This window comes from Amia ocellicauda, chromosome 8 (assembly GCF_036373705.1).
Source record: "Amia ocellicauda isolate fAmiCal2 chromosome 8, fAmiCal2.hap1, whole genome shotgun sequence".
Taxonomy (NCBI): Eukaryota; Metazoa; Chordata; class Actinopteri; order Amiiformes; family Amiidae; genus Amia; species Amia ocellicauda.
The window spans coordinates 1,809,689-1,834,567 of NC_089857.1; the positions used below are offsets into that span (position 1 = coordinate 1,809,689).

Here is a 24,879-nt window from a genome sequence, read left to right on the forward strand (position 1 = left end):
GCATAGCCACGCGCAGTCCAATCTCACAGTGAGCACAGCAAATCACATTACTTTCTCTCCCTCCTTCCATTTCTCTTTCCTCCTTTCCTTATACCTCTCTCTCTCAGGGCCAAAGGAAGAGACAGTAAATGATTTCTGGAGGATGATCTGGGAGCAGAACACTGCCACCATTGTCATGGTGACCAACTTGAAGGAGCGCAAAGAGGTGAGTGAGGGAGAGCAGAGAGAGGAAAGAGAGGGAGGTAGAAGTAATAGATTGGTTGAATATTCATGAGGTTCTTTGCCCATGCACTAAATGGCCTTTTGCCTAAAAACTACAAATCTGAAAATAGATGCCTTTAGGAAACTACACTTCCCAGAAAGCATATGGACATTTTCAGGGTGGGAAGCAGACACACCTGTCAGGAATTGACAACTGATGACTATATAAGGTACACTCTGAAACAGGGAAAGGTTGTGCTAGTAGAGGAGTAGGCTCTGTGTGTTTGCAGACAAAGAAAAGTAAGAACATGCTCTGCTTGACCCCTGCTTTGGTTGACTTGACTTCTGGTGCTTACTTGAGACTTGTATACTATCCTAATAATAAAATACAGGCACTGCCCTGTGAAACAATAGCTACTGAGTGTAGTTCAATGTATCGTCACCACTTAAGAGTATATCAGGGAGCCACTTTGTCACTACTTTGGAATGAAACTTTGGGGCAGGAGCTGTAGTCAGTCAGCTTTATTCAAGTGGATCCACAAAGAGACCATACAGCAAGTTTAGCCAACAGAAATATGCAGGGTTCCTAGTTTCAAACAGCTATATTACCCATCAGAAGGGGCTTATCACAGAGGGAGAGGGGTGTCTTCTCCCTTCTTATTAGAGCAATCAATCATAAAGTTGCATGGTCTTATTCGGAAATGTCTGGTTGGATACTTTCCACCAGACTTGTTTACTCTTTACTAAAAGATGATCTAAAACAGGGTGCCAGATCTGCTTAGATCCTATTCTCAGTGGCTTGATCCCCTTAGCCTTATGGTTGCAAGTGCATGCAGAACACTAAATGATTAAAATAGTGTGCTTCTACAGATACACACAAAGAAAATAAGACATAATCAATATTAAACACACACGTAAACCAGACATTCCTATGATGTTATTAGTTACTCAGTTTTCACTGTTACCTCTCCCCCTCTCTCTGCAGTGTAAGTGTGCTCAGTACTGGCCTGATCAGGGTTGCTGGACCTATGGCAGTATACGTGTGTCAGTGGAGGACATGATGGTTCTGGTGGACTACACCATCCGCAAGTTCTGCATCCAGCAGGTACTGTTTCATAGCACTGCGACAAATGGGATTATAGCTTTATATAACCACTGTACTGTACCTGTCTTTATTACTATCTTTGTAGTCATTGCACTTTAGTGTATTCTTATTTGTGCTTGAAAGTACTTGAATTTACAAATACCAAAATCAAGGCTGGGGATGTACTTTGTTTGTTTTTTCATTTATTTTGCTCAGTGCTTGAAAGTACTTGAATGTATTATTATTTGCAGCTTATACCTTGCCTGCTTTATTATTATTATTTTTATTTCTTGGCAGACGCCCTTATCCAGGGCGACTTACAAAATATAAGCGCAATACAAAGTGCAAGAATACAGTTCAGTACAAGGCATCAAACATTACAAATTGAAATTTACATTATTCAAAGCATAATACATTTTACAAATTACAATTTACACAAGTAAATACAATAGGTGAGGTCATACATCCTGGAAAGTAAAAGCTAAGTGCTGTCATGATGTTAGGTCACAGTCAAGGGCTACGGGAAAGGGAGTAAGGGGGAAATCAATAATACAAGTATTAGCACTTCACAACATTTTACCATGCTTCTTGAGTTACTATCTTACAGGAGAGTAAAAGGAATAATATTACAAGTACTGTCTGAAAAGATGTGTTTTGAGTAAGTGCCGGAAGGAGGTCAAGGACTCTGCTGTTATGACTTCGGTGGGAAGGTCGTTCCACCATTTAGGGGCCAGGGATGAGAAGGAGCGGCTCTGGAGGAAGGAGAGTGGAGAGGAGGCAGAGTTAGTCTTCTGGCACTGGAGGAGCGCAGTTTATCTGGAGGGGATGTATGAGGAGATGAGGGACTGAAGGTAGCTTGGTGCAGTGTGGTCAAGACCGCGTTAGGTGAGGGTCAGAGTCTTGAACTGAATGCGTGCCGGTATTGGGAGCCAGTGGAGGGAGCGGAGCAGTGAAGTAGCCTGTGCGAATCGGGGTAGAGAGAATATCAGGCGAACCGCAGAGTTCTGGATGAGCTGGAGCGGCGGGTAGTAGTTGCAGGCAGGCCGGCCAGGAGGGAGTTGCAGTAGTCCAGGCGGGAGAGGACCAGTGACTGGACGAGCAGCTGAGTTGAGTAGTTGGTGAGGAAGGGACGGATTTGGCGTATGTTGCTGAGGAAGAATCTGCAGGTGCGTGTCAGCGTGTTGATGTGCTGGGTGTAGGAGAGCGCAGGATCGAGGGTGACTCCTAGATTTTTAGCGGACGAAGAAGGAGAGAGTGTGGTGGATTCCAAGGGGATTGAGATGGAGATATCAGCAGACGGTGAGGAAGAGTGGGGGGAAAAAAAGAGGAGATCCGATCGCTGAGGTAGGAGGAGAACCAGGTGAGAGCAGTTCCAGAGATTCCAAGGTCAGCAAGGCAGGAGAGGAGGATGGAGTGATCGACGGTGTCAAATGCTGCAGAGAGATGAAGGAGAATAAGGACTGTGGAGAGGGAGGTCGCCCGAGCATAGCTGAGGGAGTCAGTGACTGCCAGGAGAGCAGTTTCAGTGGAGTGAGCTGTGCGGATGCCGAATTACAGAGGATCAAGGAGTGAGTGTTGGGACAGAAAGGCAGAGAGCTGACGGTGGACCACCCGCTCAAGAGTCTTTGAGAGGAAGGGAAGTAGGGAGACAGGATGGTAGTTTTGAGAAGAGGTGGGGTCAAGAGTTGGTTTCTTGAAGAGTGGTATGAAAGCAGCTTGTTGAAATGCAGAGGGGAAACAGCTAGAGAGGAGTGAGGAGTTGAGGAGGGAGGAGATGAAGGGGAGTAGATCAGGAGCGGTCACTTGGAGGAGGTGAGAAGGGAGAGGGTCCAGGCCGCACGTTGCAGGTTTGTGACGTACCAGGAGAGAGGAAACTTCAGAGTCCAATACAGGTGAGAATGAAGAAAAGGAAGCTTGGTTGGTGGGAGGTTTGGATGCGATGGGAGAGGACTGTTGAAGAGCTTGTGGATGTCTGCGATCTTGGAGGAGAAAAAGGAGGCAAAATTATCAGCAGTTAGAGACGAGGGAGGAGGAGGAGGGGGATAGGGGGCAAAGAGGGACGAGAAGGTGGAGTAGAGTTTGCGGGGGTTGTTGATAGTGGATTCACAGAATGTAGACAGTAGAGAGCCATAGAGTTCGAGGGCAGCTGGGAGTTTGGTCCTTTTACACTTCTGTTCGGTGGCACACAGACTAGTTCGGGTTGAGCGGAGAACGGAAGAGATCCAAGGCTGAGGAGGGGAGGGACGGACAAGGACGAGACATGAGAGGACAGAGAGAGTCAAGGGAGGAGGTGAGGGAGGAGAACAAAGAGGGAGGTAGCACAGTTGACAGATAGATGGGAAAAAGTCAATGGAAGGTAAGAGAGTGGAGGGGGAGACATAGCAGAGATTATGGCGGAAGGTGACAGAGGAAGTGGGTGGGGTGGGGTGGGGAGGGAGGGAAGAAAAAGGGAGAAGGAGATGAAGTGGTGGTCTGAGATGTCCATGGGTGTCCCAGAGTGTTGAAAGGGAGCAGCCTCTAGAGAAGATGAGGTCTAGCAGGCGGCATGCCAGGGGTTGGAGAGGTGGATGTTGAAGTCTCCCAGGAGGATGGTAGGTGAGGACAGCGAGGGGAAATGCTATATTTTATACTTAATGGAAAATGCTAATTACATTTAATATAATTCAAATATGCATTTTAACACTGCACAGTACTACTTGGTCTGGTCTTCTGCAAGTTGCAGCAGCTGCAAAGCTGCTAAGTTAGGGAAGTAAAGACTTTATTGCCTTCAATTACTTTTTAAACTCCTTCAATTGGATTCTTGAAAATTGTTACAGCAGTCCTCGATGGTCCTTGAAAAGTCCTTGAATTTTTCATAAGAATAAGTGTATGAACCCTGTTAATATCCCTATAGTTACTGCACTGTACTGTATCTCACTGTAGTCACTGTTTTATCCCACCAGGTGGGTGATGTGTCAGGGAAGAAACCACAGCGTCTGGTCACTCAATTCCACTTTACCAGCTGGCCGGACTTCGGCGTGCCCTTTACCCCCATTGGCATGCTCAAGTTCCTCAAGAAGGTCAAGACCTGCAACCCACAATACGCGGGTCCCATCGTGGTACACTGCAGGTCGGTCTGTTGGTCTGTCTGTCTGTTTGTCCGTATGTCTGCCCTGAAGCAGTGCAGGACCCTGTCTGTCCATCATTATCTCTCTCCCCCCTCTCTCTCTGCTGGTCTGTATGTCCCTCAGTGCGGGAGTGGGCCGGACAGGGACGTTCATGGTGATTGACGCGATGCTGGACATGATGGCAGCAGAGAAGAAGGTGGACGTGTTCGGCTTGGTGACGCGCATCAGAGCCCAGCGCTGCCAGATGGTGCAGACTGACGTGAGTATGGTACACCACACACACTCAAACACCAGAGTCCAGTGACGCATTGGACTGACACACATATACACAACACTGACAACACACACACAGCCGCAACATGTTGATCTCACCTCTCTCTCTCCCTTGCTCTGTCACAGATGCAGTACGTGTTTATTTACCAGGCTCTGCTGGAGCACTACCTGTATGGTGACACAGAGCTGGAGGTCACCTCTCTAGAGACGCACCTTTCCAAGCTGTACTCGCACCCCCCCAGCTCAGGCTGCAACGGCCTGGAAGCAGAGTTCAAGGTCAGGGGTCAAGGTTCAGGGTTCAAGGGCCACTGGAACAAAGTGGCAATCTCCCACTGTGCACATCTCCACCCTCCATTCTAACACAAGATAATATACACCTAATTTCAATCAATGTGTATAATGTATACACAGTGGCCTCCAAATGTAGTCATACCAGAGGAGGCTTCTCAGGAGGAAGGGGAGGACTATCCTACTCAGTGAAATTAATAATAATAATGAAAATATAGCTGCAAGCAGCAATGCAGGGGGCCAAGTACAGATCTACACAGAACCGCAGAGTCAAACACATTCTGATGCAGTTCAGAACTAAAGTTTGACACCTTAGGCAATTAAACCATTGCTGAAATTTGAATTGCTCATGGCAGTCATCTTGTTTCATCAATCACATTGCTAGTAACAAATCTGATGGAGGACCCAGCCAAGGGCATGTGTAAAACATTTCACACCAATCGGACCTGCAGTTTCAGAGAAGATGTTTGAACATTACCCAAACTTGGCATGGATGCCATGCCATGTGACATGTGGCCACCATATTCCATGTGGCATAGCTCTGCATAAGCCTATACAATTTGATGAAGTTTCATGAGTTTTCATTTTGTTTTCAAACAAAACCGTTTCAGAGAAGAAGATCTTTGAAGATTTTCGGCCAATCCAATATGGCTGCCAAACCATGTGACATGTCTTGAACAAATCTGAATATAGACCATAACATAACACACACCAAGTTGCATATCTGTCCCATTAGCGGTTTCGTCAAAGATTTTTAAGCCAGGATGGCCACCAGACCATGTGACATATGGCCTCCATATTGCATATGGCATAGCTCTACATAGCCATCTATCACTGTGTGAAGTTTCATGACCTTTCGTCCAGCGGTTTGGTTTTTATAGGCTTTTCATAAAAACAGCGGAAAAATAATAACTAGAAGTTGCATGCAACTTTTAAGGCTTCCAAGCTGTATCAGTGGGATTCAGATTTTAGCAGGCATTTGTAGTTTAAATGCATGTGTTATTAAATGTGTAATTATCAGTTTCAATCCAATGTGGTATACATTTAAGGTTTTCAATCTTTTGTAATTTCAATTGTGTATTTCAATGTCGCCATTTTCCTTTTCACACACGGACATGTTAAATCCAACATTGCGGTTTAACCATGTACCCCACGATCTTCATTCTCTGGTTTTATATTCAAGACACAAACATACACATGCCTTTAACAACCTTGGTAGTACTCTGTACTAGTGTCATGTGTACCATTTTGTGGAACAGTGGGAATTGCAGTTTTGGAGTAGAAGGCAAAAGAGTGTGTCCAAGTGACTTCTGATGAACAAGCGTAATACTGGGGCATAAGGTATGCATCAGTATGAAGTGGCATATGCATGTGTCAGTTGGTTTTGGAGAAGTAGGATTTCAAACTTTTCCACAATATGCATTATGGCGGCAGTACCATGTGATCGGCACGTGTAGTTTCCACAGCATTTGGAGGTATTAGTGGTTTCTACAATACTTACAAGTTTCGTGAGTTTTCATGCATGTATGAGCGTTTTAGAGGCATTTGAAATTTCTGGTCGAAGAAAAATCCTATCAAAAACAATAGGCTTCCAGCACTTCGTGCATTTCTTGTATTTCTGCAAAACATTTTTGTTTTGTTACAATTTATCAAGGGTATTCATTAATTGGGAGGACATTGTATATAATGCTGACCAATGCAGTGTACTCAATGCAGGTAGCAGGATTGTATTTTATAAACATCAAATAGGGGTTTGAACTGGAATAAGCTGCCTGGTGGTCTCACCTTTCTCTGGATGGTGTGGAGATTAGAAAAAGAACCCCTGATTGACTATCAAACTGGTTGACACACTGGCTGCCTGCCTGACTCCTTGCCCTCCCCCTTCCCGCAGAAGCTTACCTCCATCAAGATCCAGAACGATAAGATGAGGACGGGGAACCTGCCAGCCAACATGAAGAAGAACAGAGTGCTGCAAATCATACCCTGTGAGACACTCATGGGAAACAAAAGAGGGGATAGGAGTGGAGGGGAGGGGGTGGGAGGATGAGGAAAAAGAGGGAGGATAGGGAATTCTCTTGACTCTCCTGTTTATCTGACTGCTCTCACAGCAATATGTTGACAGCTCTTTCCCTGTCACTCTCCATACCCCCCTTCTCTCTCTGCAGATGAGTTTAACAGAGTGATAATTCCAGTGAAGAGAGGAGAGGAGAACACAGACTACGTCAACGCATCCTTCATTGATGTGAGTGACCCCAAAACACTGACACCCCAAATTACTGACTCTCCAAGATGGATACCTTAAATATCACACTTTCCAAAATACTGTGACACCCTGATATACTGCATCCTCACATACCCTGAATCAATTTCCTCCTAAAAACGAATTTCTTCTCACTGTCTCCCTACCTCCCTCCCTCAGGGCTACAGACAGAAAGACTCATACATTGCGAGCCAGGGCCCCCTGCAGCACACCATTGAGGACTTCTGGAGGATGGTGTGGGAGTGGAAGAGCTGCTCCATTGTCATGTTGACTGAGCTGGAGGAGAGAGGACAGGTGAGAGAGGCAGAGAGGAAAGGAAAAGAGAGGACAGTTGAGATTGTGGGGTACACATGGGGAGGGGGGAGAAAGGTGGAGAGGTTGATCTGCATTAATTCACTTTGAGCGTGACTTGTTTCATAGAATGTATAATTTTAAGAAAATAAAATCATGCAAATTAACAGAAGATGGATAGAATTTAATGGTTGAATTTGTAAAGGCTATAATATTGATCTAGCTCAGTGGTGGCCAATGGGTATCTCCTGAGCTGCATGCGGCTCCTTAAAGGTTAATCATAATTATTATTATTTTCTTTACATTAAAAGTTGTACCTATACTTTTTAAATATGCCCTGAAAGTTTAATTAACATCAGTTGCTTATAAGATAGAAAAAAAGCTATTTTTTTGTTAGACCATTTTAAAAAAGCCTGACTCCTGTACCTGGAAGAGTGAGAGTGTGTGACGTCACACTAGGTATTTCACTGATTTAAGCCACTGGCGGTCAATTGCAGATGACGAGGAAAGCGATGCTACTGGGTTGGATGTTTTGTGTGATTTTTGAGGTTTGTGTGATTTGAGGACAATTCACCCCACAGTCCCTGACATCAAATACAGGAGACCAGGATGACATATACACTTTTTATTTTCTTTGTATTTGATTAATATGCAGTGGGGCACTGTTGTAATCCTAGCACCCTGAGACAGACTCCTTACCTGAAAGAAATTAACCTGATAATTAGCTCCTACACCTTCGCTCAAATTAATAATAGCGCTTAATTGTCATGCATGGCAAATCATGGTATAATAATAATAATAATGTATATAATATATTTACAATATACGTGATAAGGTTTTCATTAATCATAATAACATTTCCATTGTTCATATGCAGACACTAATATGTTAAAGTAGTTTAGTTTCTGTTTGTTAAACTGTATTAAAAATTGCAATTACTCTCCCAGTCAGTAACATTGCTCAGAGGCGGGATGTTGAACTGATCACCACAATTACTTATTTGTTGCACCGTCAGTCATTCAGAAACCGGATTCAAGTGTAGGGATAATTAACACGTTAATTTATTTAAATATAGCAGCTAATTTTGAACCCCGTCCTGTCTCAATGTCCCGGGATTGCGGGTCCAGGTGGCAGCTCTACAGCGCATCACAGAGAGGTGCCTCTCCCAGCTTGGGAATCTGCACAAAATGGCTTGTCGTTTTTTCACTGTACGTTTTTTTAAGGCTTTAATAATGCAGAGACGCTGTTACATTCCTGGATGCAACCATATATTATACACCTATTTACCATGGTATCTCTCCTCTGGGTGCATTATTATTATTATGTTTGGTAACAGGTTTTTGTGAGCATCAATGCAGCAAAACAGCGAGCAATACCCGGTGTGACGTCACGCATAAATTAGCCGTAGCTTCAAGCAAGCTGGACTTTTCACAGAGGGGTCAATTTCAGATGTATTTTTAATACACTTAGCGTTTAAACCTACACATAAAAACTACACAGATAGTTGTTTTGACCTACCAGCAGTACTTGTGAAAAGTGAAATCTGAAAAAAGTAAAAAATGATGATACCCCACCTTTAATCCACCACACATGGCTCTCTCAAAGAGGCATAATAGAATGATAGGTTGCGAATGTAACCCTGGTTATCTGAGAAAGGAAACACTGCCCAAGGGGGAGGGGTTTTAGCTTGTTTCCATTGGAATGTCATCAGAACATCTTTCCATCAATGCTACCTGTTCGCCCCTGTGTCACTCAAACAGTCCCCTTCCTGTTTCCTGTTTGTATATAATGTGACGCACACACAGGAACTTCCTCTTTGTTGAGAGACCTTGCAACCCTTGGGCAGTGCTTCCTTTCTCAGATGAGCGGGGTTGCATTCACAACCTATTGTTGTCTTTCGAGTCGGAAGCACTGCAAATTGGGGAGGGGGTATAGCATAACCAAACCATCGCAAGGGAGGAGGCAGCGAGCTGGTAAGGGCTACTAGGGGGACCTCGATGAACCAGCTCTCAATAGAGACCACAGGGGCCCTTTGGGGCCACATCTGGGCTGCCCAGAAGCAAAGACCACAGTCACCCTGTTCTTATGGAACAGTACATAAGAACATAAGAAAGTTTACAAAGGGACTTAGATAATATCCAGGTGTGGGCTGACACCTGGCAGATGAAATTCAATGTGGGCAAGTGCAAGGTATTACATGCAGGTAACAAAAATGTCCACTATAATTACACTATGGGAGGAATAGAACTAGGTGACGTAATGCATGAGAAAGACCTAGGAGTCTATGTGGACTGCTTACTTTCTCCATCCAAACAATGTGGGGAAGCAATAAAAAAGGCAAACAAAATGTTAGGGTATATTGTCAAAAGTGTAGAATTTAGAACAAGGGCAGTAATGTTCGGACTGTACAATGCGCTATTTAAACCTCATCTGGATATTGTGTACAGTTCTGGGCACCACACTTCAAGAAAGATATCGCTGCTCTAGAGGCAGTTCAGAGGAGAGCAACCAGACTTATTCCAGGTCTGAAGGGAATGTCCTACTGAGAGACTGAGGGAACTGAACCTTTTCACCCTGGAACAGAGGAGACTACATGGGGACTTGATTGAAGTCTTCAAAATCATGAAAGGCATCGACCACATCAAACCAGAGGAGCTTTTCCAGATCAGCAGGGACACACGCACCTGGGGACACAAATGGAAATTGGGCTTCAAGGCATTCAATATGGAAAACCGGAGATGCTTCTTTACACAGAGTTGTGACAATCTGGAACAAACTCGCCAGCGATGTGGTTGAAGCTGAACATTTGGGAACATTTAAAATCACACTGGATAGGATCCTTGGATCACTCAGTTATTAATGGACCCCAAACAAGCATGATGGGTCAAATGGCCTCCTCTCATTTGCAAACTTTCTTATGTTCTTATGCACTCTTCATGCAATAACAATAACTAAGTATTCCTGTGTGTTGTTAATTACATTTAATTATAGTTTTTAGTTTCACTTTCGTTTTGTCTCTGGTATTTTTTTGACTATGTTCTAGAGCTGAAAGAATCCCTTTCTCATTTGTGTACTAGTTTAGAAAACAAACAAGCCAAGCAAATAAAAATAAACTGTAAGCAGCTTGAAACTGCTTCTAAACCTTATTTAGATGTTTATTTGATGTTTCATTTGGTTGTCACATTGATTAATGATGTGTGCATTATATATACTTATACCTGGAAAAGCAAAGTATATCACTAAGGGGCAAATAGCGGCTTGTCTTTTTTCTCAGTGCTGTTTGTGGTATATGCTTCTAGAAATATTCTAAAAGAAAAGTTCCTACATAAAGAAACATGGCAGTAATAAACAAACAATTTAGACTTACTGTACATTTTGTTCAATTTTAAGACTTAAAAATTGTCAGTCTTAAAATTGAACAAAATTTACAGTAAGTCTAAATTGTTTGTTTATTACTGCCATGTTTCTTTATGTAGGAACTTTTCTTTTAGAATATTTCTAGAACACAGTCCAAAGATACTGTATACCAAAGCACACATCAGCCAGTTTAGGGGTTTATGAGAAATCGTGGCTGAGGTGTTTTCAGCATAATCCAAGATGGTGGCCACACCATGTGACTTGTACATTTTTGGAAATGCATGTTTATAAATATGTGTAATTTGCATACGTGTACAGTCACTTGTCTCTTGCAGATTTGATAGATTGCAGTATCTATGTAATACATGCACAGTTTCAGGGCACTGGGCTTTATAGTTCCGGAGCATTATCCGTTGTCATGTTAAATCCAACATTATGGCTTACCCGTGTACCCCACAAACTTTATTCTCTGGTTTTCTGTTCAAGGCAGAGGCAAACACACATGTGCAGAGTTTCGTGTTTACTGCATTCCAGTGTGTGCGTTCTTATTCATTGGCCCACAGCACGCATGTTTTTCACTGTGGCAACTCGGCTTTAACAACGTTGGTAGTACTCTGTACTAGTGTCATGCGTGCCAATTATGTCAGAGTGGGTATAAGTGCCATGGAGTAGAAGGCACCATAGTTTGAATCAGAGAACGCTACATGGCGGACAAAGTGTGAGACCGAGCAACGTCTGATGAACAAGCCTAATAGTGGGGCATAAGGTATGCATGCGTATGAAGTGTCATATGCATATGTCAGTTGGTTTTGGAGAATTATATTTTTGTGGCATTTCACAATTTCGCTGCTAAACGCAATATGGCGGCAACACCATGATACCAGCAAGTGTAGTTTTCAATATATTTGTAGGTATAAGTGGTTTCTACAACACTTGTGAGTTTCGTGAGCTTTCATGGATATATGAGCATTTTAGGGACATTTGAAAGTTTCAAGTTTTCGGCATTCAAGATGCAGAATGCAATTTCCAAGTTTGGCCACATGATGGAGGTAGAGGTCTACATAAGGAATGTCAGGATGTGGCTGACATGAAATGCTGTCATTTTCATTGGTGTACAGCAGCCATGTTTTGTGTCCTATCAACTTGGCTTCATCAACTTTGACAGATGTTTGTACTAGTTTTAATCACTCAAAATTTAAGCGCCTTAGGCTTCACTGTTCTGAAGATATTCACTGCTGTATGTGACATGGCCTTAAGCATCGTGGCCACCGCGCTGTGTCACCGTTGATGACATAACTCACCACCATCAAGCATAACAATGTAATTTTTATTGTATCAAGGTTGGTGAGTTTTTGAATATGGCTTATGGGTTTTTTCTGGGGTCAAATTTCATGCTTTTATAAACACATGTATTTTGCATACATGCACATTCATTTGCTTGTGGTTGCCATGTTTTTGCATGCAGTCACTTGCCTCTTGCACATTTGATAGATAGCACTATCTGTGTAAGATATGCAAAGTTTCAGGGCACTGGACTTTAGAGTTCCAGAGCAGTAGCCGTTTTCATATTCGCACTTAACCATGAAGATCGTTTTCTAGTTTTATGTTCAAGGCATAGGCATAAAGATATGTGTAGAGTTTCACGTTATGCAAATGCATAATGTATGCTCTGCATCGCCATCAGACACGTTTCCTTTTATTGGCTCACGACACCCATGTTTTTCACTGTGGCAACTCGCCTTTAACAACCTTGGTAGTACTCTGTACTAGAGTCATGCATGACAATTTGTGGCACAGTGGACATTAGTGGTCTGGAGTAGAAAACCGCAAAGATTGAATCAGATTGAATGATCTACCCACTACAAGAATAATGGATGTAACACTGTACTGTATTTTGTACTTGTTTTAGTTCACATTTTCTATACCAGGGGTAGTCAATAGGTGGCCCGTGGGCCAAATCCGGAGTGCCAGACGCTTTTGACTGGACCGCGAGAATTATTTTTTATTAACTTTTTATAATATATATATATATTTTTTTTTAATGTATTGTTACGGAGGTTTGTTGCACTCAGTGCTTGTTATAGTGTGGAACCTAGTCGCAGCGATTCCTGGTTATTAGCCAATAGGATGTTACGTATTAATATGGGGTGCCCTATATAGAGCTAGTGTTCCCTTTAGCTAGTAGTTAGTTAGGTAGCTCGCAGATTCCCTGTTCGGGCATCTCTGTACACATTCTGGACTGGGGCAAGAGCATCAGTTTGTACTTGTTCAAAAAACAAAACAAAAACAGGTATTCGGTTTTCCCGATTTCTATAAATAAGCAGCTAAAACGTGCATCGTTTGTCCTGTGGACATATGTCAACCTCGCCTCTAAAATATAAAAGTGCATACACACAACCGAGGGGTTCACGGTACCATAGCTTGTGTTCACCTAGAAACTCCTACGTCAGTGGTGGAAACAAATGATTTCCAGTGAAGACGCGTAATTCTAGCAGGCGCACAAGTCAAGAATTGTGCATCCTCACCTGTTTCAATTACAGAGATCGCCAAAATAGATCTGTGATTGACAAACACCAGAAACCGCATCTAGTTTGCATATATAATGTTGGTTGATATGGGATTTTTCACTGGTGATATGTGGTTGTGAAGCAAAGATATTATTGATTCCAAATCTGCCTGATTTCATGGAGATTTTGAGATGTTTTTTGACTTCGAAATTACTTGGGAATCACTCATTTCAGGTCTCCAGTTGTCAAAATCTTATGGGGGAAGACCCCCAGACCCCCCACCCTGAATTACTCAATCGTCTTTGCACTCATTTTTCAACACTAATTTTGTGCAGTGCACAGTGGGTCAAAAAGGGAAAATGGTAAATACTTGAATCTAATAAGACACAAAATGCTTGAAAGTTTCTATTATGTTTATCTATATGACAATAATCTTTAACAAATTAAAATGTAAGTGGTCTGAAACCATTTTAATACTAATATATGCATTTATTTTAACATTTTATTTTTGTACTTTGTCAAATGAATGTACTAAATATAAGCAATAGGGTATATTACTAATTCACAGAATTGTGTGTGTGTATGTGTGTGTGTGTGTGTGTGTGTGTGTGTGTGTGTGTTGGAAAGGGTCATTTGAAGGTGTGACCCCCACTGATGTCTGGACCTTGACCAAGAAATTTGGACCCTGACAAAATATACCTATCTATCTTTTCTGCTATCTGATAAGTATTGAAGTATCACATCCTGAAACACCAAAGAGATCTCTTTTGGGGTATTTACAGTATCCATCATTGTGATGTAAGTTATACTTTTAAGTTTTTGAAGTTAATAAAACTATAGATTGGAACAGAATAATCACAGATACCTTGCTTATCCACTCCTAATAACACATGAAAACATACACTAATCATTTTAGTGATAGGATCTTAAAGGGAAATTGGCACTTTCATAATTGCTTTGCCAAGTGTTTGTTTTCTATGGCATGTGAAATGTAACTCGTCCAGTGATTAAATTGTTCAATGATTTTTGTTTTAAAATCAAACATGTTTATCAAAATTTGGTTTTGAGTTTGAATTACATTAGTATCATTCATTTAGTTATTAGTTCCTTTACTTTGTTTGATGATAAGAAGATAAGATAAGTAGCTAACTATAGCTTCTGTTATAAGTATGTGGTTTGTTACACTGGTTTATGAGCTATATAATGAGTTTTGAGTGTTTTGTCACTGAGGAGTAATAGCAATTGTTTGACACTTGCCCAAATTGTGTATGTGGATATATGCATATATTAATGTATACTATTTTGCCATAATAAAGTCATTATGGGGGGGTGAGAATGAGGGAAAAGGGTCTGTGTCTGTGCTGTGTGTGTGTACAGCAGTGTATCTGGGCTTAGTATTTATAATAGTGTGTGTGTGTCTGTGCTCATTGTGTATAACAGTGTGATCCCTCTCAATGTTCATGCCTGCAGGAGAAGTGTGCGCAGTATTGGCCGAGCGATGGCTGCCTGCTATGTGGTGACGTGGCCATTGAGCTGAAGAGGGAGGAGGAGAATGAGAGCTACACTGTGAGGGATTTGCTGGTCACCAACAACAGGGTGAGAACAGTGCTGGGTTTGATAACTACAAGGTAGTGTTTCACACGAACAAGCTAGCTGGAGACTCAATAGTGTTAGCATGATTTTGTTTTTCACTGTTTGGCTAAACTTCAGTTCCTCTTCATTACTGAGGTTCACACTGAGATGTTTATCAATATGTTCCCTCTCTCCTGAACCTATCTTCCCTCCCTCTTCCTCTCCCACCCTCTCTCTCTTTCCCCAGGAGAACAAAGCTCGGCAGGTGCGTCAGTTTCATTTCCATGGCTGGCCAGAAGTGGGCATCCCTGCAGATGGTAAGGGTATGATCAACCTGATTGCAGCCGTACAGAAACAGCAGCAGCAGTCTGGCAACCACCCCATCATTGTGCATTGCAGGTCTGTATAGCACTGTAGTGATTGTCACAGTGTGAAGCAGAATTGTATAGCACTGTACTATACAATTCACTGATACAATCCTCTCTGCCCCTCAGTGCGGGAGCTGGGCGGACAGGAACGTTCTGTGCTCTGAGCACAGTGCTGGAGCGAGTGAAGGCTGAAGGAATCCTGGATGTTTTTCAGACTGTAAAAAGCCTCCGACTGCAGAGACCACACATGGTGCAGACACTGGTAAGCACTATTATCTACTAGTGTTGTCACAATACCTGAATTTTGACTTCAATACCAATACTGGTTTTAGTATCACAATACTTGATACCGAAATGATACTCGATACCAAGAATTAAACCAACGTATTAGCCAAAGTCACAGAATAACCACTGGGCTTTAGTTTTCAATATGCTGATTAATGTTCGCATACAGATGAAAAATGTTGAGCGAAAAGTAAATATTTTTTAAAATCCATGCTAAGGAATTCCACACGCTGAAGCATTACTGTAAACTGTCACTACTTCCTCCCCCAGCCCAATCCAAATTACACTGTAAATACTTTGTAGTGCACAGATTATTTTGTTTTGTTGGGGTTAAACGAAGACCTCATTTCAAAAGCTCAGGTTTTTTGTTTGTGTTTTTGTTTCATGCTTTTGCTTTGTGTGAGTTCTGAATTACATCCCGCCGCAGCAAAGGTATCGGTGCATCTCTCTTGCTTGTGGTTGTTCTATGGTATTTTTATTGTTGTGTGAGCATATTCTATCTAGTAATTGTATTATCATCAATACATGTTTATTTTGTCTTTTAGTTTTTTGACAGTGATCATTTAAATACATATAAGCAGTTATTATAATCATCTGTAAATACAGTAAATGTCTGCAATATTAATAATACACGAGCCTGAAAAAAACTCACTCTCGCTGATTCTGAGAAACTAATAGACTGACTCGATTCTCTGACTAATGAGACGCATTTGAGAGAATTACTGACAAAAATTCTAGTATCAAACCATATAATTTTTATTTTGCTTTTTTTAGTATCTGAAAATATGAAAGTATGACATTTTCGTTATACTGTACTACACTACTCTCTACTATCCTCCTCACTCCAAACTCTATCAGTCCAGCCAAGCACAGGACAGCCCAGTTATTCAGACTCTCTCTCTCTCTCTCTCTCTCCCCTTCAGGAACAGTACGAGTTCTGTTACAAGGTGGTCCAGGAATACATTGACGCCTTCTCTGACTACGCCAACTTCAAATAGAGACCCTGAGACAGGATGCTTGTCCCTAAGGCCAGACAGACAGACAAATGGTCAGACGGACAGACCAGAGGAAGGCCAGTGCTGTGGAGTATCAGTTCAGATCAGAGATGCCTTCTTGAATATTTTGTAATATTGTTCTTGTTAATATGCCTCCACCCTGTGTACATATACTCCCTTTTCAGTTACAGAGGCTGGTACAGTTAGGCTTCATTATTAGGTGGAGATTTTCTATGTAGCATAGTGTTGGTATATATATAAATATATTATATCATAGAGGCTTATTTTGAGATTTCAGAGGGGGAGGTGTGTGGGGGGGGGGAGTGGGAGTGGAGTGGAATGGGTATTTAAATTTTGGTTCAGTTTTTTTCACTCCCACATGTATTTGGACCATGACCTGGGAAAGTTTTGAAGGAGGGTGAAGTGTTAGCTCAAGCCTGTCGAACAGCTGACCCTTTTCAACTGGTGTTCTGCCTTACCCTGCCCGGCCACAGCAACACCCTCCACTTCTTCAGCCCAGCTGTGTACTGATGTGTAAGTGTTCCTTTCCCATGACCCAGCTGGACTGAGTGTTTCATTGTCACAAGTGTTCTGTCTTGCACAGGGCTGCTCTGCTGTCTGCTGTACTGTACTATAATGTAATGTACTACATTGTACTGTACTGGACATTGGCTGGTTCACATGGGACTCAAAGCACTGTATGAACATTCTATGGGTATGTCGTATGTGTGTAACTTTCATAAACTGAGCCATGGCTTCCCAGTTAAGGATTATAAAATGACATTATAACAGACAGGGGTGATCACATGCACTGTTATTTTATTGTATTGATAGGTTATAATATAGTGTTGTTATGAGATTAAGGTTTGTTCCAGAGGGGGCTCAGTGACCAGTTGTGTTTTGGTGGTGTACTCATTTTGGGGTGTCAGTAATGGGGAGCTGTCTGGATGCAGCAGTGATATTTCTATTTAGGAGGGTCAATAATGAAGTGTAATTTGAGGAAGGGTCACTGATGGGGGTGTTAGTGCCAGAGCATAGTTTGGATGTGTTGCAGTTTGGGAGGGTGCAGAGAGACAGATCACTTGCATTTTAATGATTTGGGTGTGCATGATGGAGTAGGGTAATTAGTATTGGCATACATTGAGCAATTGAGATGTCACTGAATCAGAGTAGTTATGATGTGTGAGTTTTGGATGGGGGAAGCTATGGGGTGTAGTTTTGTCTCTTCTATGTTTCTAGTGCCAGACCTGTACCAGACCAGTTTGGGTCCCAGTTCAGTGCCATTCCAGCCCCCTTGCCTTACTCTAGTTCTCCAATTCTACTGCAGAGCCTCTCTTACATGGGAAGTTATGGCACCTTTTTGTCTCTCTCTGAAGCTTCCTTGTCTCTCCATGCTCCTCTGCAGTGCCAGTTATTCCAGTTCCTTATTCCAGTTCTAATTCTGCCATTCCAGCCCATGTTCCTCAGTCAGTCAATCAGTCTGGCTGTTGTAGTTTGTTTGCTAATTTCTTTTGAGGCACCCCCCAACCCCCATCTATTTTGGGACCAGTCCAGCTGTAGCCCACAGCGGTCCCGCATTTGGCTTGGACTGTGTTTTTCGTGGTAGATGGGATGGGAAGAAGAGGTCATTCCAGGCACCCAAAGCTCAGAACTAGAGCAGTCTCCACCCTCCCTCCCCTCATCGGGCTGTGTACAGAGGGGTATTTATATTGTATTCTTCAGTTTGCTGCCTTTTATTCCGTTTTATATAAATATAAAATATTGTACCGGGACCATTTTTAATTGTATCAGAGATGTTTTTTTTGTTTTGTTTTTTTAATTGTCTTTTTAAGAAAAACATATTGTTTTCTAGTGTTTTTGTTTTATGATCTAGTGATCATAATCAAAATGTGGTGTGTGTGTATGTATATGTCTAAGACGTGTGTGTGTATATGTATATACATATGTGTAATATATATATACACATACATACATACATACATGCATGCATATACACAGACACACACACACACGTATGTATGTATATGTATACATGCATACATATGTACGTGTGTGTGTGTGTAAATGCCAAATGGCCTTTCTAAGCAACATACTGTTCAGACCTAATAAAAGTGCTTGACATTTTATCATGTCTCTGTGTCAGCTCTGTGTCTGTGGGGGGGCAGTTATATTGTTGTTCAGGATGTAGATTATATAATGTAATGTACTACATTGTACTGATGTATTAAACAATGTGCAGACAAACACACTGAGGAGATTAGCTCCTGTGTAAAAGGGACCGAGGAAAAGGGGAGTCCACTTGATGAATAGTTGTCAGTGGCAAAGGTATTTATGAAGAGAAAAGCTGTGGCATAGTACACCATAATACAATACAATCAGGGGCAAACTGGGACCAAAAAGCGGACCTGGACTTTTACTCAGGGGGCGATGGCTGGTGAAGTCTGCGTCCCAATAAAGTGCGGCCCAGGGGGGGTTGTCAAAGGGAATCGTCCAGCCCACCAAACTAAAGAATGGACTGTCCCTTCTGGCATTTGCCTATGAATACAATACAGTACAGCATGGTATAGTATAGTATATTCAAGTTTAATATAGCTCAGTACTGGCCAGCATAGAAGCATCCTGAGCTTTATTACACCACAGGGACCCTGTCCTCCCACACTCCACTCAAACCACAACACTCAGACTGCTGACCCCCCCAGCTCCCACCCCCCTGTCCATCACAGCTGTTCCTTGTTCCTAACCACAAAAGGTGACAAGTAGAGCTGACTGAGGCTATTTATATTGTGGTCACTTCTAGCACCAATTATTTGTTTAAGTGTGTGTGTGTGTGTCTTGTTCCTTCAATCTTAATTTGTCACTGGCTGTGTCAGGTCAGGCAGTGGGAAGTGGGGACCAAACACACACAATTGATTGCTGACTACTGAACAGTGCCACAGTGAAGCACTAACCTATCTGGCTCAGCACACTCGCACTCTCTCCTCCTTCTGTCTCTCTGTTTTTGTTTCAAGACCAGACGAGAGTGAGGGAAAAGGTTCTGTACTTTATGCAGTACCCCCCACCCTACACACACAGTCACAGTCACACAAACACAGACATGCACACTGCCCTATCTCTCCCTCTTTCTCCAGTGAGTATGATCCAGTCTCCATTTCTTTTTACAATCTGGAATACAGATACAACAGGTTGGGGGAGTATGGGGCTGCTACGCTAAGGTGTGTTTACAATACAGAAAGCAACAAAGAGACCGGTGCCCGGGGACAGAGAGACAGATGGACGTACAGAAAAACAAACAGACTGGTTCCCTGTGGCTCCACAGAGAGAGGAGGTGACAACAAAGATGAAGCTATGATCCTATTGGCTCAGGTGAATCAGAGTGCCCAGCTGTGTCACAGTGTTCCAGTGGATGAAGCCACAAGACGCTTCCCTATATAGATCCTGAGAGAGAGGGAGAGAAGAAGGGGCATTTTTTTATGTATTATGTTGTGGAACAAAATATAGTCCCCTTTCAAATCGAAAGTTAGCCATTACCTAATGGGAAGAGCATTCTGACCTGCCAAACATTGGATGTATGTACCAAAGCTGCCCAATAAGGGCCCTGCAGGCAGGAGGAAGACCCACCCCCGGTGTCTGTGAAAAGTCCACTCCTAATTGCAACTCCCTGCCATTTCTTCTTTCACCTGCCAGTGATTGTGCTTTACTGCCATTTGCTTGTGATTGCTTTAAAGTTTTGAGAAGTTTGCTCACCTGCTCTTTGGAGTTCAGTTAATTTTTGCTAAATCCTCCAAGGAGTGTTATTTGCCTCTTCGGAGCTCAGACTACGGTCTTTTTAAGTGCTATCCCAGATAGCACTGGTCGTTGGGCCAACGTCGGCATATGGTTGGCATAGTTGGACAGCAGTCACGGTCGGGGGGTGATGTATAGACGACGTCGGCATATGGTTGGCTTGGTCGGACAGCAGTATGGTTGGGGGGGTGATGTATAGCCTACGTCGGATTATGGTTGGCATGTTCGGACAGCAGTAGGTCGGGGAGGTGGAGGATGACCGATGTCAGCGTATGGTTGGCATGGTCGGACTGCAGTTACGGTCGTCGAGATGGATCATGTCCGACTAAATGCCGACAGATACGATATCAGTGCAACTTGTTTTAATGCATTGACCTATATAACTTTAAAATATCATGCGTATGAATAATAATCATAGTAAATATATCTGATAATGTCAGAATGTTCAGCTTCGTTATTTGAAAGCACTCAAGCGCTCTTCCTCAAGGCCACAGGCATCTCCTCAGATGACGTCAGAGCGAAGAGCTGCTGGAAAGTAAGTTCACCTTCACAACTATTATTAAAATATATAAATGTACTGTTTAAATGTATTAAAAAGTAGAATATGTAATTGTCTGAAGTACCAGGTTTTATGTATGACACATTAACTGTGTTTGTTTTCAAAATAACATTTTTAAAATATCAATGATAGCCATTCCACAATACAGAAAATTAGAAGCCTAAGTGTAAATGACAATATTATATAGCCAGTTGAGTAATTAATTATGCAGCGAATGTATCTGAATTTGTAACTAGTTTGTCATAAGTGAAAAACAGAAGTCAGGTCAGGTTGGACAAACTAAAAGAAATCTGAAAATATGGATTGCAGAACACAAAGCAGCTATTCGAAACCAGAATCAAGATTATGCAATGGCAAAGCACTATATTAAGGCCGGACATGGATCTACTCCGCATTCACTGAGATTCGTGGGCATAGAGAACGTCAATGTACCGGCTAGAGGGGGAAACTTGGTATATTTTCTGTTACGTAGAGAAGCACATTGGATTGACACACTGGAACCTTTGGGTCTCAATGATATCAATCTATGTCCGCTAATTTAGTTTTATCTTGTACTTCTGAGGAGATATATGCATACACATTATTTAATGCTCTTGTAATATATGTAATGTTGTACTGTAATATAATTTTTATTTATGGTAATGGATGCTAATTATTTTATTGAACTTGATCCCTGAAATCATTGATGAATTAATCTAAATATAATTGAATGATCATGATTGACTAAGGGGTGAAATATGGAGATTAGGGTATACAGACTAATTATAACAACATTTACATATTTATTGTTGATATAATCATTTGCACGTTGATTGAATAATTACTATTGATTGATTATTGACTCTTAAATAGGGGGTATCAATTGATATAAGGTGTGGCTTTTTCAAATTATTTAAATGATTGAACATAAGAACATAAGAAAGTTCACAAATGAGAGGAAGCCATTCGACCCATCGTGCTCGTTTGGTGTCCATTAGTAACTAAGTGATCCAAGGATACTATCCAGCCTATTTTTAAATATTCCCAAACTTTCAGCATCTACCACATTGTTGGGGAGTTTGTTCCAGATTGTAACAACTCACTGTGTGAAGAAGTGTCTCCTGTTTTCCGTTTTGAATGCTTTGAAGCCCAATTTCCATTTGTGTCCCTGGTTCTCTGTGTCCCTGCAGATCTAGAAAAGCTCCATTGGTTTGATGTGGTCGATGCCCTTCATGATTTTGAAGACTTGGATCAAGTCCCCACATAGTCTCCTCTGTTCCAGGGTGAAAAGGTTCAGTTTCCTCAGTATCTCAGTAGGACATTCCCTTCAGACCTGGAATAAGTCTGGTTGCTCTCCTCTGAACTGCCTCTAGAGCAGCGATATCTTTCTTGAAGTGTGGTGCCCAGAACTGCACACAGTATTCCAGATGAGGTCTAACTAGTGCATTAACATTACTTCCCTTGTTTTAAATTCTAGACTTTTGACAATATACCCTAACATCCTGTTTGCCTTTTTTATTGCTTCCCCACATTGTTTGGATGGAGAAAGTGAGGAGTCCACATAGACTCCTTGGTCTTTCTCATGCAATACTTCATCTAGTTCTATTCCTCCCATAGTGTAATTATAGTGGAGATTGTTGTTACCTGCGTGTATTACCTTGCACTTGTCCACATTGAATTTCATCTGCCAGGTGCTGGCCCACAACTGAATGTTATCTAAGTCCCTTTGAATAGCCTGTGTTGCTGAGATCTGCTGAGCCACTTATTTTAGTATCATCTGCAAATTTGACAAGTTTGCTAACTATCATAGAGTCCAGATCATTAATATAGATTAGAAAAAGCAAAGGCCCTAATACTGATCCCTGTGGAACTCCACTAAAAACCTCACTCCAGTTAGAAGCAACTTCTCTAATCGACACCCTCTGTTTCCTATACATCAGCCAGTTCATAATCCATCTACTTACATTACCCAGAATGCCTACAGCTTCCAATTTGAGGATCAATCTCTGGTGAGCCTTATCCAAAAGCTTTCTGAAAATCTAAGTATATCATATCATATGCTTTCACATGATCTACAGCTGCAGTTGCATGTTAAAAAAATTCTAATAAATTAGTAAGACATGATCTGCCTCGTCTAAACCCATGTTGACTATCTCCAAGAATATGGTTTTCATTAAGATGCTCCTCTATTTTCTGTCTAATCATTTTTTCCAACATTTTACAAGTAATGCAGGTGAGACTGATTGATCTGTAATTTCCTGGCTCAGTTTTGTCCCCTTTCTTGTGGATTGGTATGACATTTCCAGTCTTCCAGTCAGTTGGCACATCCCCTGTTCAAAGTGTCAATTGGAATATTTGAGTTAGCGGCCTATAAATAATTTCCCTCATTTCTTTAAGTACTGTTGGAAACATCTGGCCCAGGTGATTTGTTTGTTTTTAATTCTGCTAGTCCCTGTAGTACCTCCTCCTCATTTATCCTGATCTCTCTTAGGATTTCCCTGGACTGATTGTTAACTGATTGTTCTTTTGTAAAAACCTCTGTGAAATACTCATTTAGAACATTTGCCACATCTTGTTCGTTTTCCAAGATACTTCAATTTTTGCCCTTTAGCTGTTTCACTTCCTCCTTTATTGACCTCTTGCTTTTTTATTTAAAAAAAGATCTATGCATTAGTTTTAGCTCCAAGAGCTATGTTTCTTTCTATTTCCCTCTTTGCTTTCCTGATCCCTTTCTTAAGGTCTCTTTGCAGCTCAACATATTCTATGTATTATTCTATTTTCTTCCTCTTGATATTTTTTTGCATACCTCTATTAAACTATTTTGGCCACTGTTTTTTGGTCCTCAATTTGCTAAGTTTTGGTACAAATTGTTCCTGAGCCTCTTGTTTTGTTTATCTGTTTATCTAGAATTGAGCCAGACGTGTCCAGAGGATTCAGGAACTCGATCACTGAGAAGCAAGATCAGATGTTTGTCGTTTATTCTTTTAAATGTTTCATCTACTATTTGTGAATAAAATTGGTGTAAATTATTCCTTAATGCCTCTGCTGAGTGATTTGAATATACGATCTTACATGTCTTTCTGTTGTGTTTTGATCTGGGGATCTGTAAGTGGCTACTGCACATTTACTTATTTAATATCAAATGTATTATTTAATTGGGCTTGGTTCTGTTGAGCATGTATAAGACATCAGCTTTTTAAATAACTGTGTATTGGATAATACAAATTTTAGAAATACTCTCTCAAGCTTCCTGCATCCTTACCTCACAGGAAGAGAGAAAACGAAGCACTGACAAAGTGTGATTGTAGTTCTGCTCTTCTGCAATATATTTCTACAACATCAAGAATGGGCTCTGGAAACACTGCGGGGTACAGGATGAGGACGAGCAACACTGGATACAGGATAATAGCAAAGGATACTTTTGGGGCTGAACATTTGCAGGTCAAAACACAAATGTTGTTTTGCTCATCAGGCCAACGTAGACGCTATTATGTCGGGCCAACATCGCCGGGCCAACGTTGGCTCGATGAGCAAAAAGACGACGGCCAAACGTCGTCTTCCAACGTCGGTCCGACCACTCATGATCCATTGGGCTGACGTTGGCCCAACGCTGCTGTGCTATCTGGGATTGCTTCTCTTCAGAGGTAAGTGTGCGGCAGGAGTCTCTCTCGGAGCCGGCCTTGGTCCCTCTACTGAGATATGCTGTACGATTATTACCTCCTGTACCTCCGTTTTTCTTTTACAGATTCGAGAGATGAAGGAGAAGAAGGGAAGAAGGAGACTACTCTGGCTGGAGCAGCCTCCCTGTGGCTGGTCGGCTGACCATTCCGCTTGATCTTCTCTGCCGTCTTGACCTCTGTCGGCGGACTTTCAACCACTCGACACATCGAACTCCAACAATGTCGACCTCAACCAACTTTGTCGATCCCTCAACCACGCTGTCGATATCAACCATCTCTCTCGATCCTTC

The 24,879-nt window shown here is 41.9% G+C and overlaps 1 protein-coding gene across 2 annotated transcripts in view; it reads left to right on the plus strand.

Annotated features, from left to right (window-relative positions):
* The window catches only part of ptpra (protein tyrosine phosphatase receptor type A), a 73,769-nt gene extending 55,050 nt beyond the window's left edge, over nt 1–18,719 (plus strand). The window contains exons 12-23 of one of the 2 annotated variants that reach the window (XM_066711778.1): nt 108–205; nt 1,187–1,306; nt 4,228–4,394; nt 4,516–4,651; nt 4,792–4,941; nt 6,845–6,938; nt 7,119–7,195; nt 7,373–7,507; nt 14,839–14,964; nt 15,188–15,339; nt 15,435–15,570; nt 16,517–18,719. In XM_066711778.1, coding sequence (XP_066567875.1) covers nt 108–205; nt 1,187–1,306; nt 4,228–4,394; nt 4,516–4,651; nt 4,792–4,941; nt 6,845–6,938; nt 7,119–7,195; nt 7,373–7,507; nt 14,839–14,964; nt 15,188–15,339; nt 15,435–15,570; nt 16,517–16,591 — 1,466 coding nt within the window. In that variant the 3' untranslated portion in view covers nt 16,592–18,719. The remainder of the gene's footprint in view (nt 1–107; nt 206–1,186; nt 1,307–4,227; nt 4,395–4,515; nt 4,652–4,791; nt 4,942–6,844; nt 6,939–7,118; nt 7,196–7,372; nt 7,508–14,838; nt 14,965–15,187; nt 15,340–15,434; nt 15,571–16,516) is intronic. The other variant, XM_066711779.1, reaches the window with a different exon arrangement.
* Nucleotides 18,720–24,879: the final 6,160 nt, after the last annotated feature.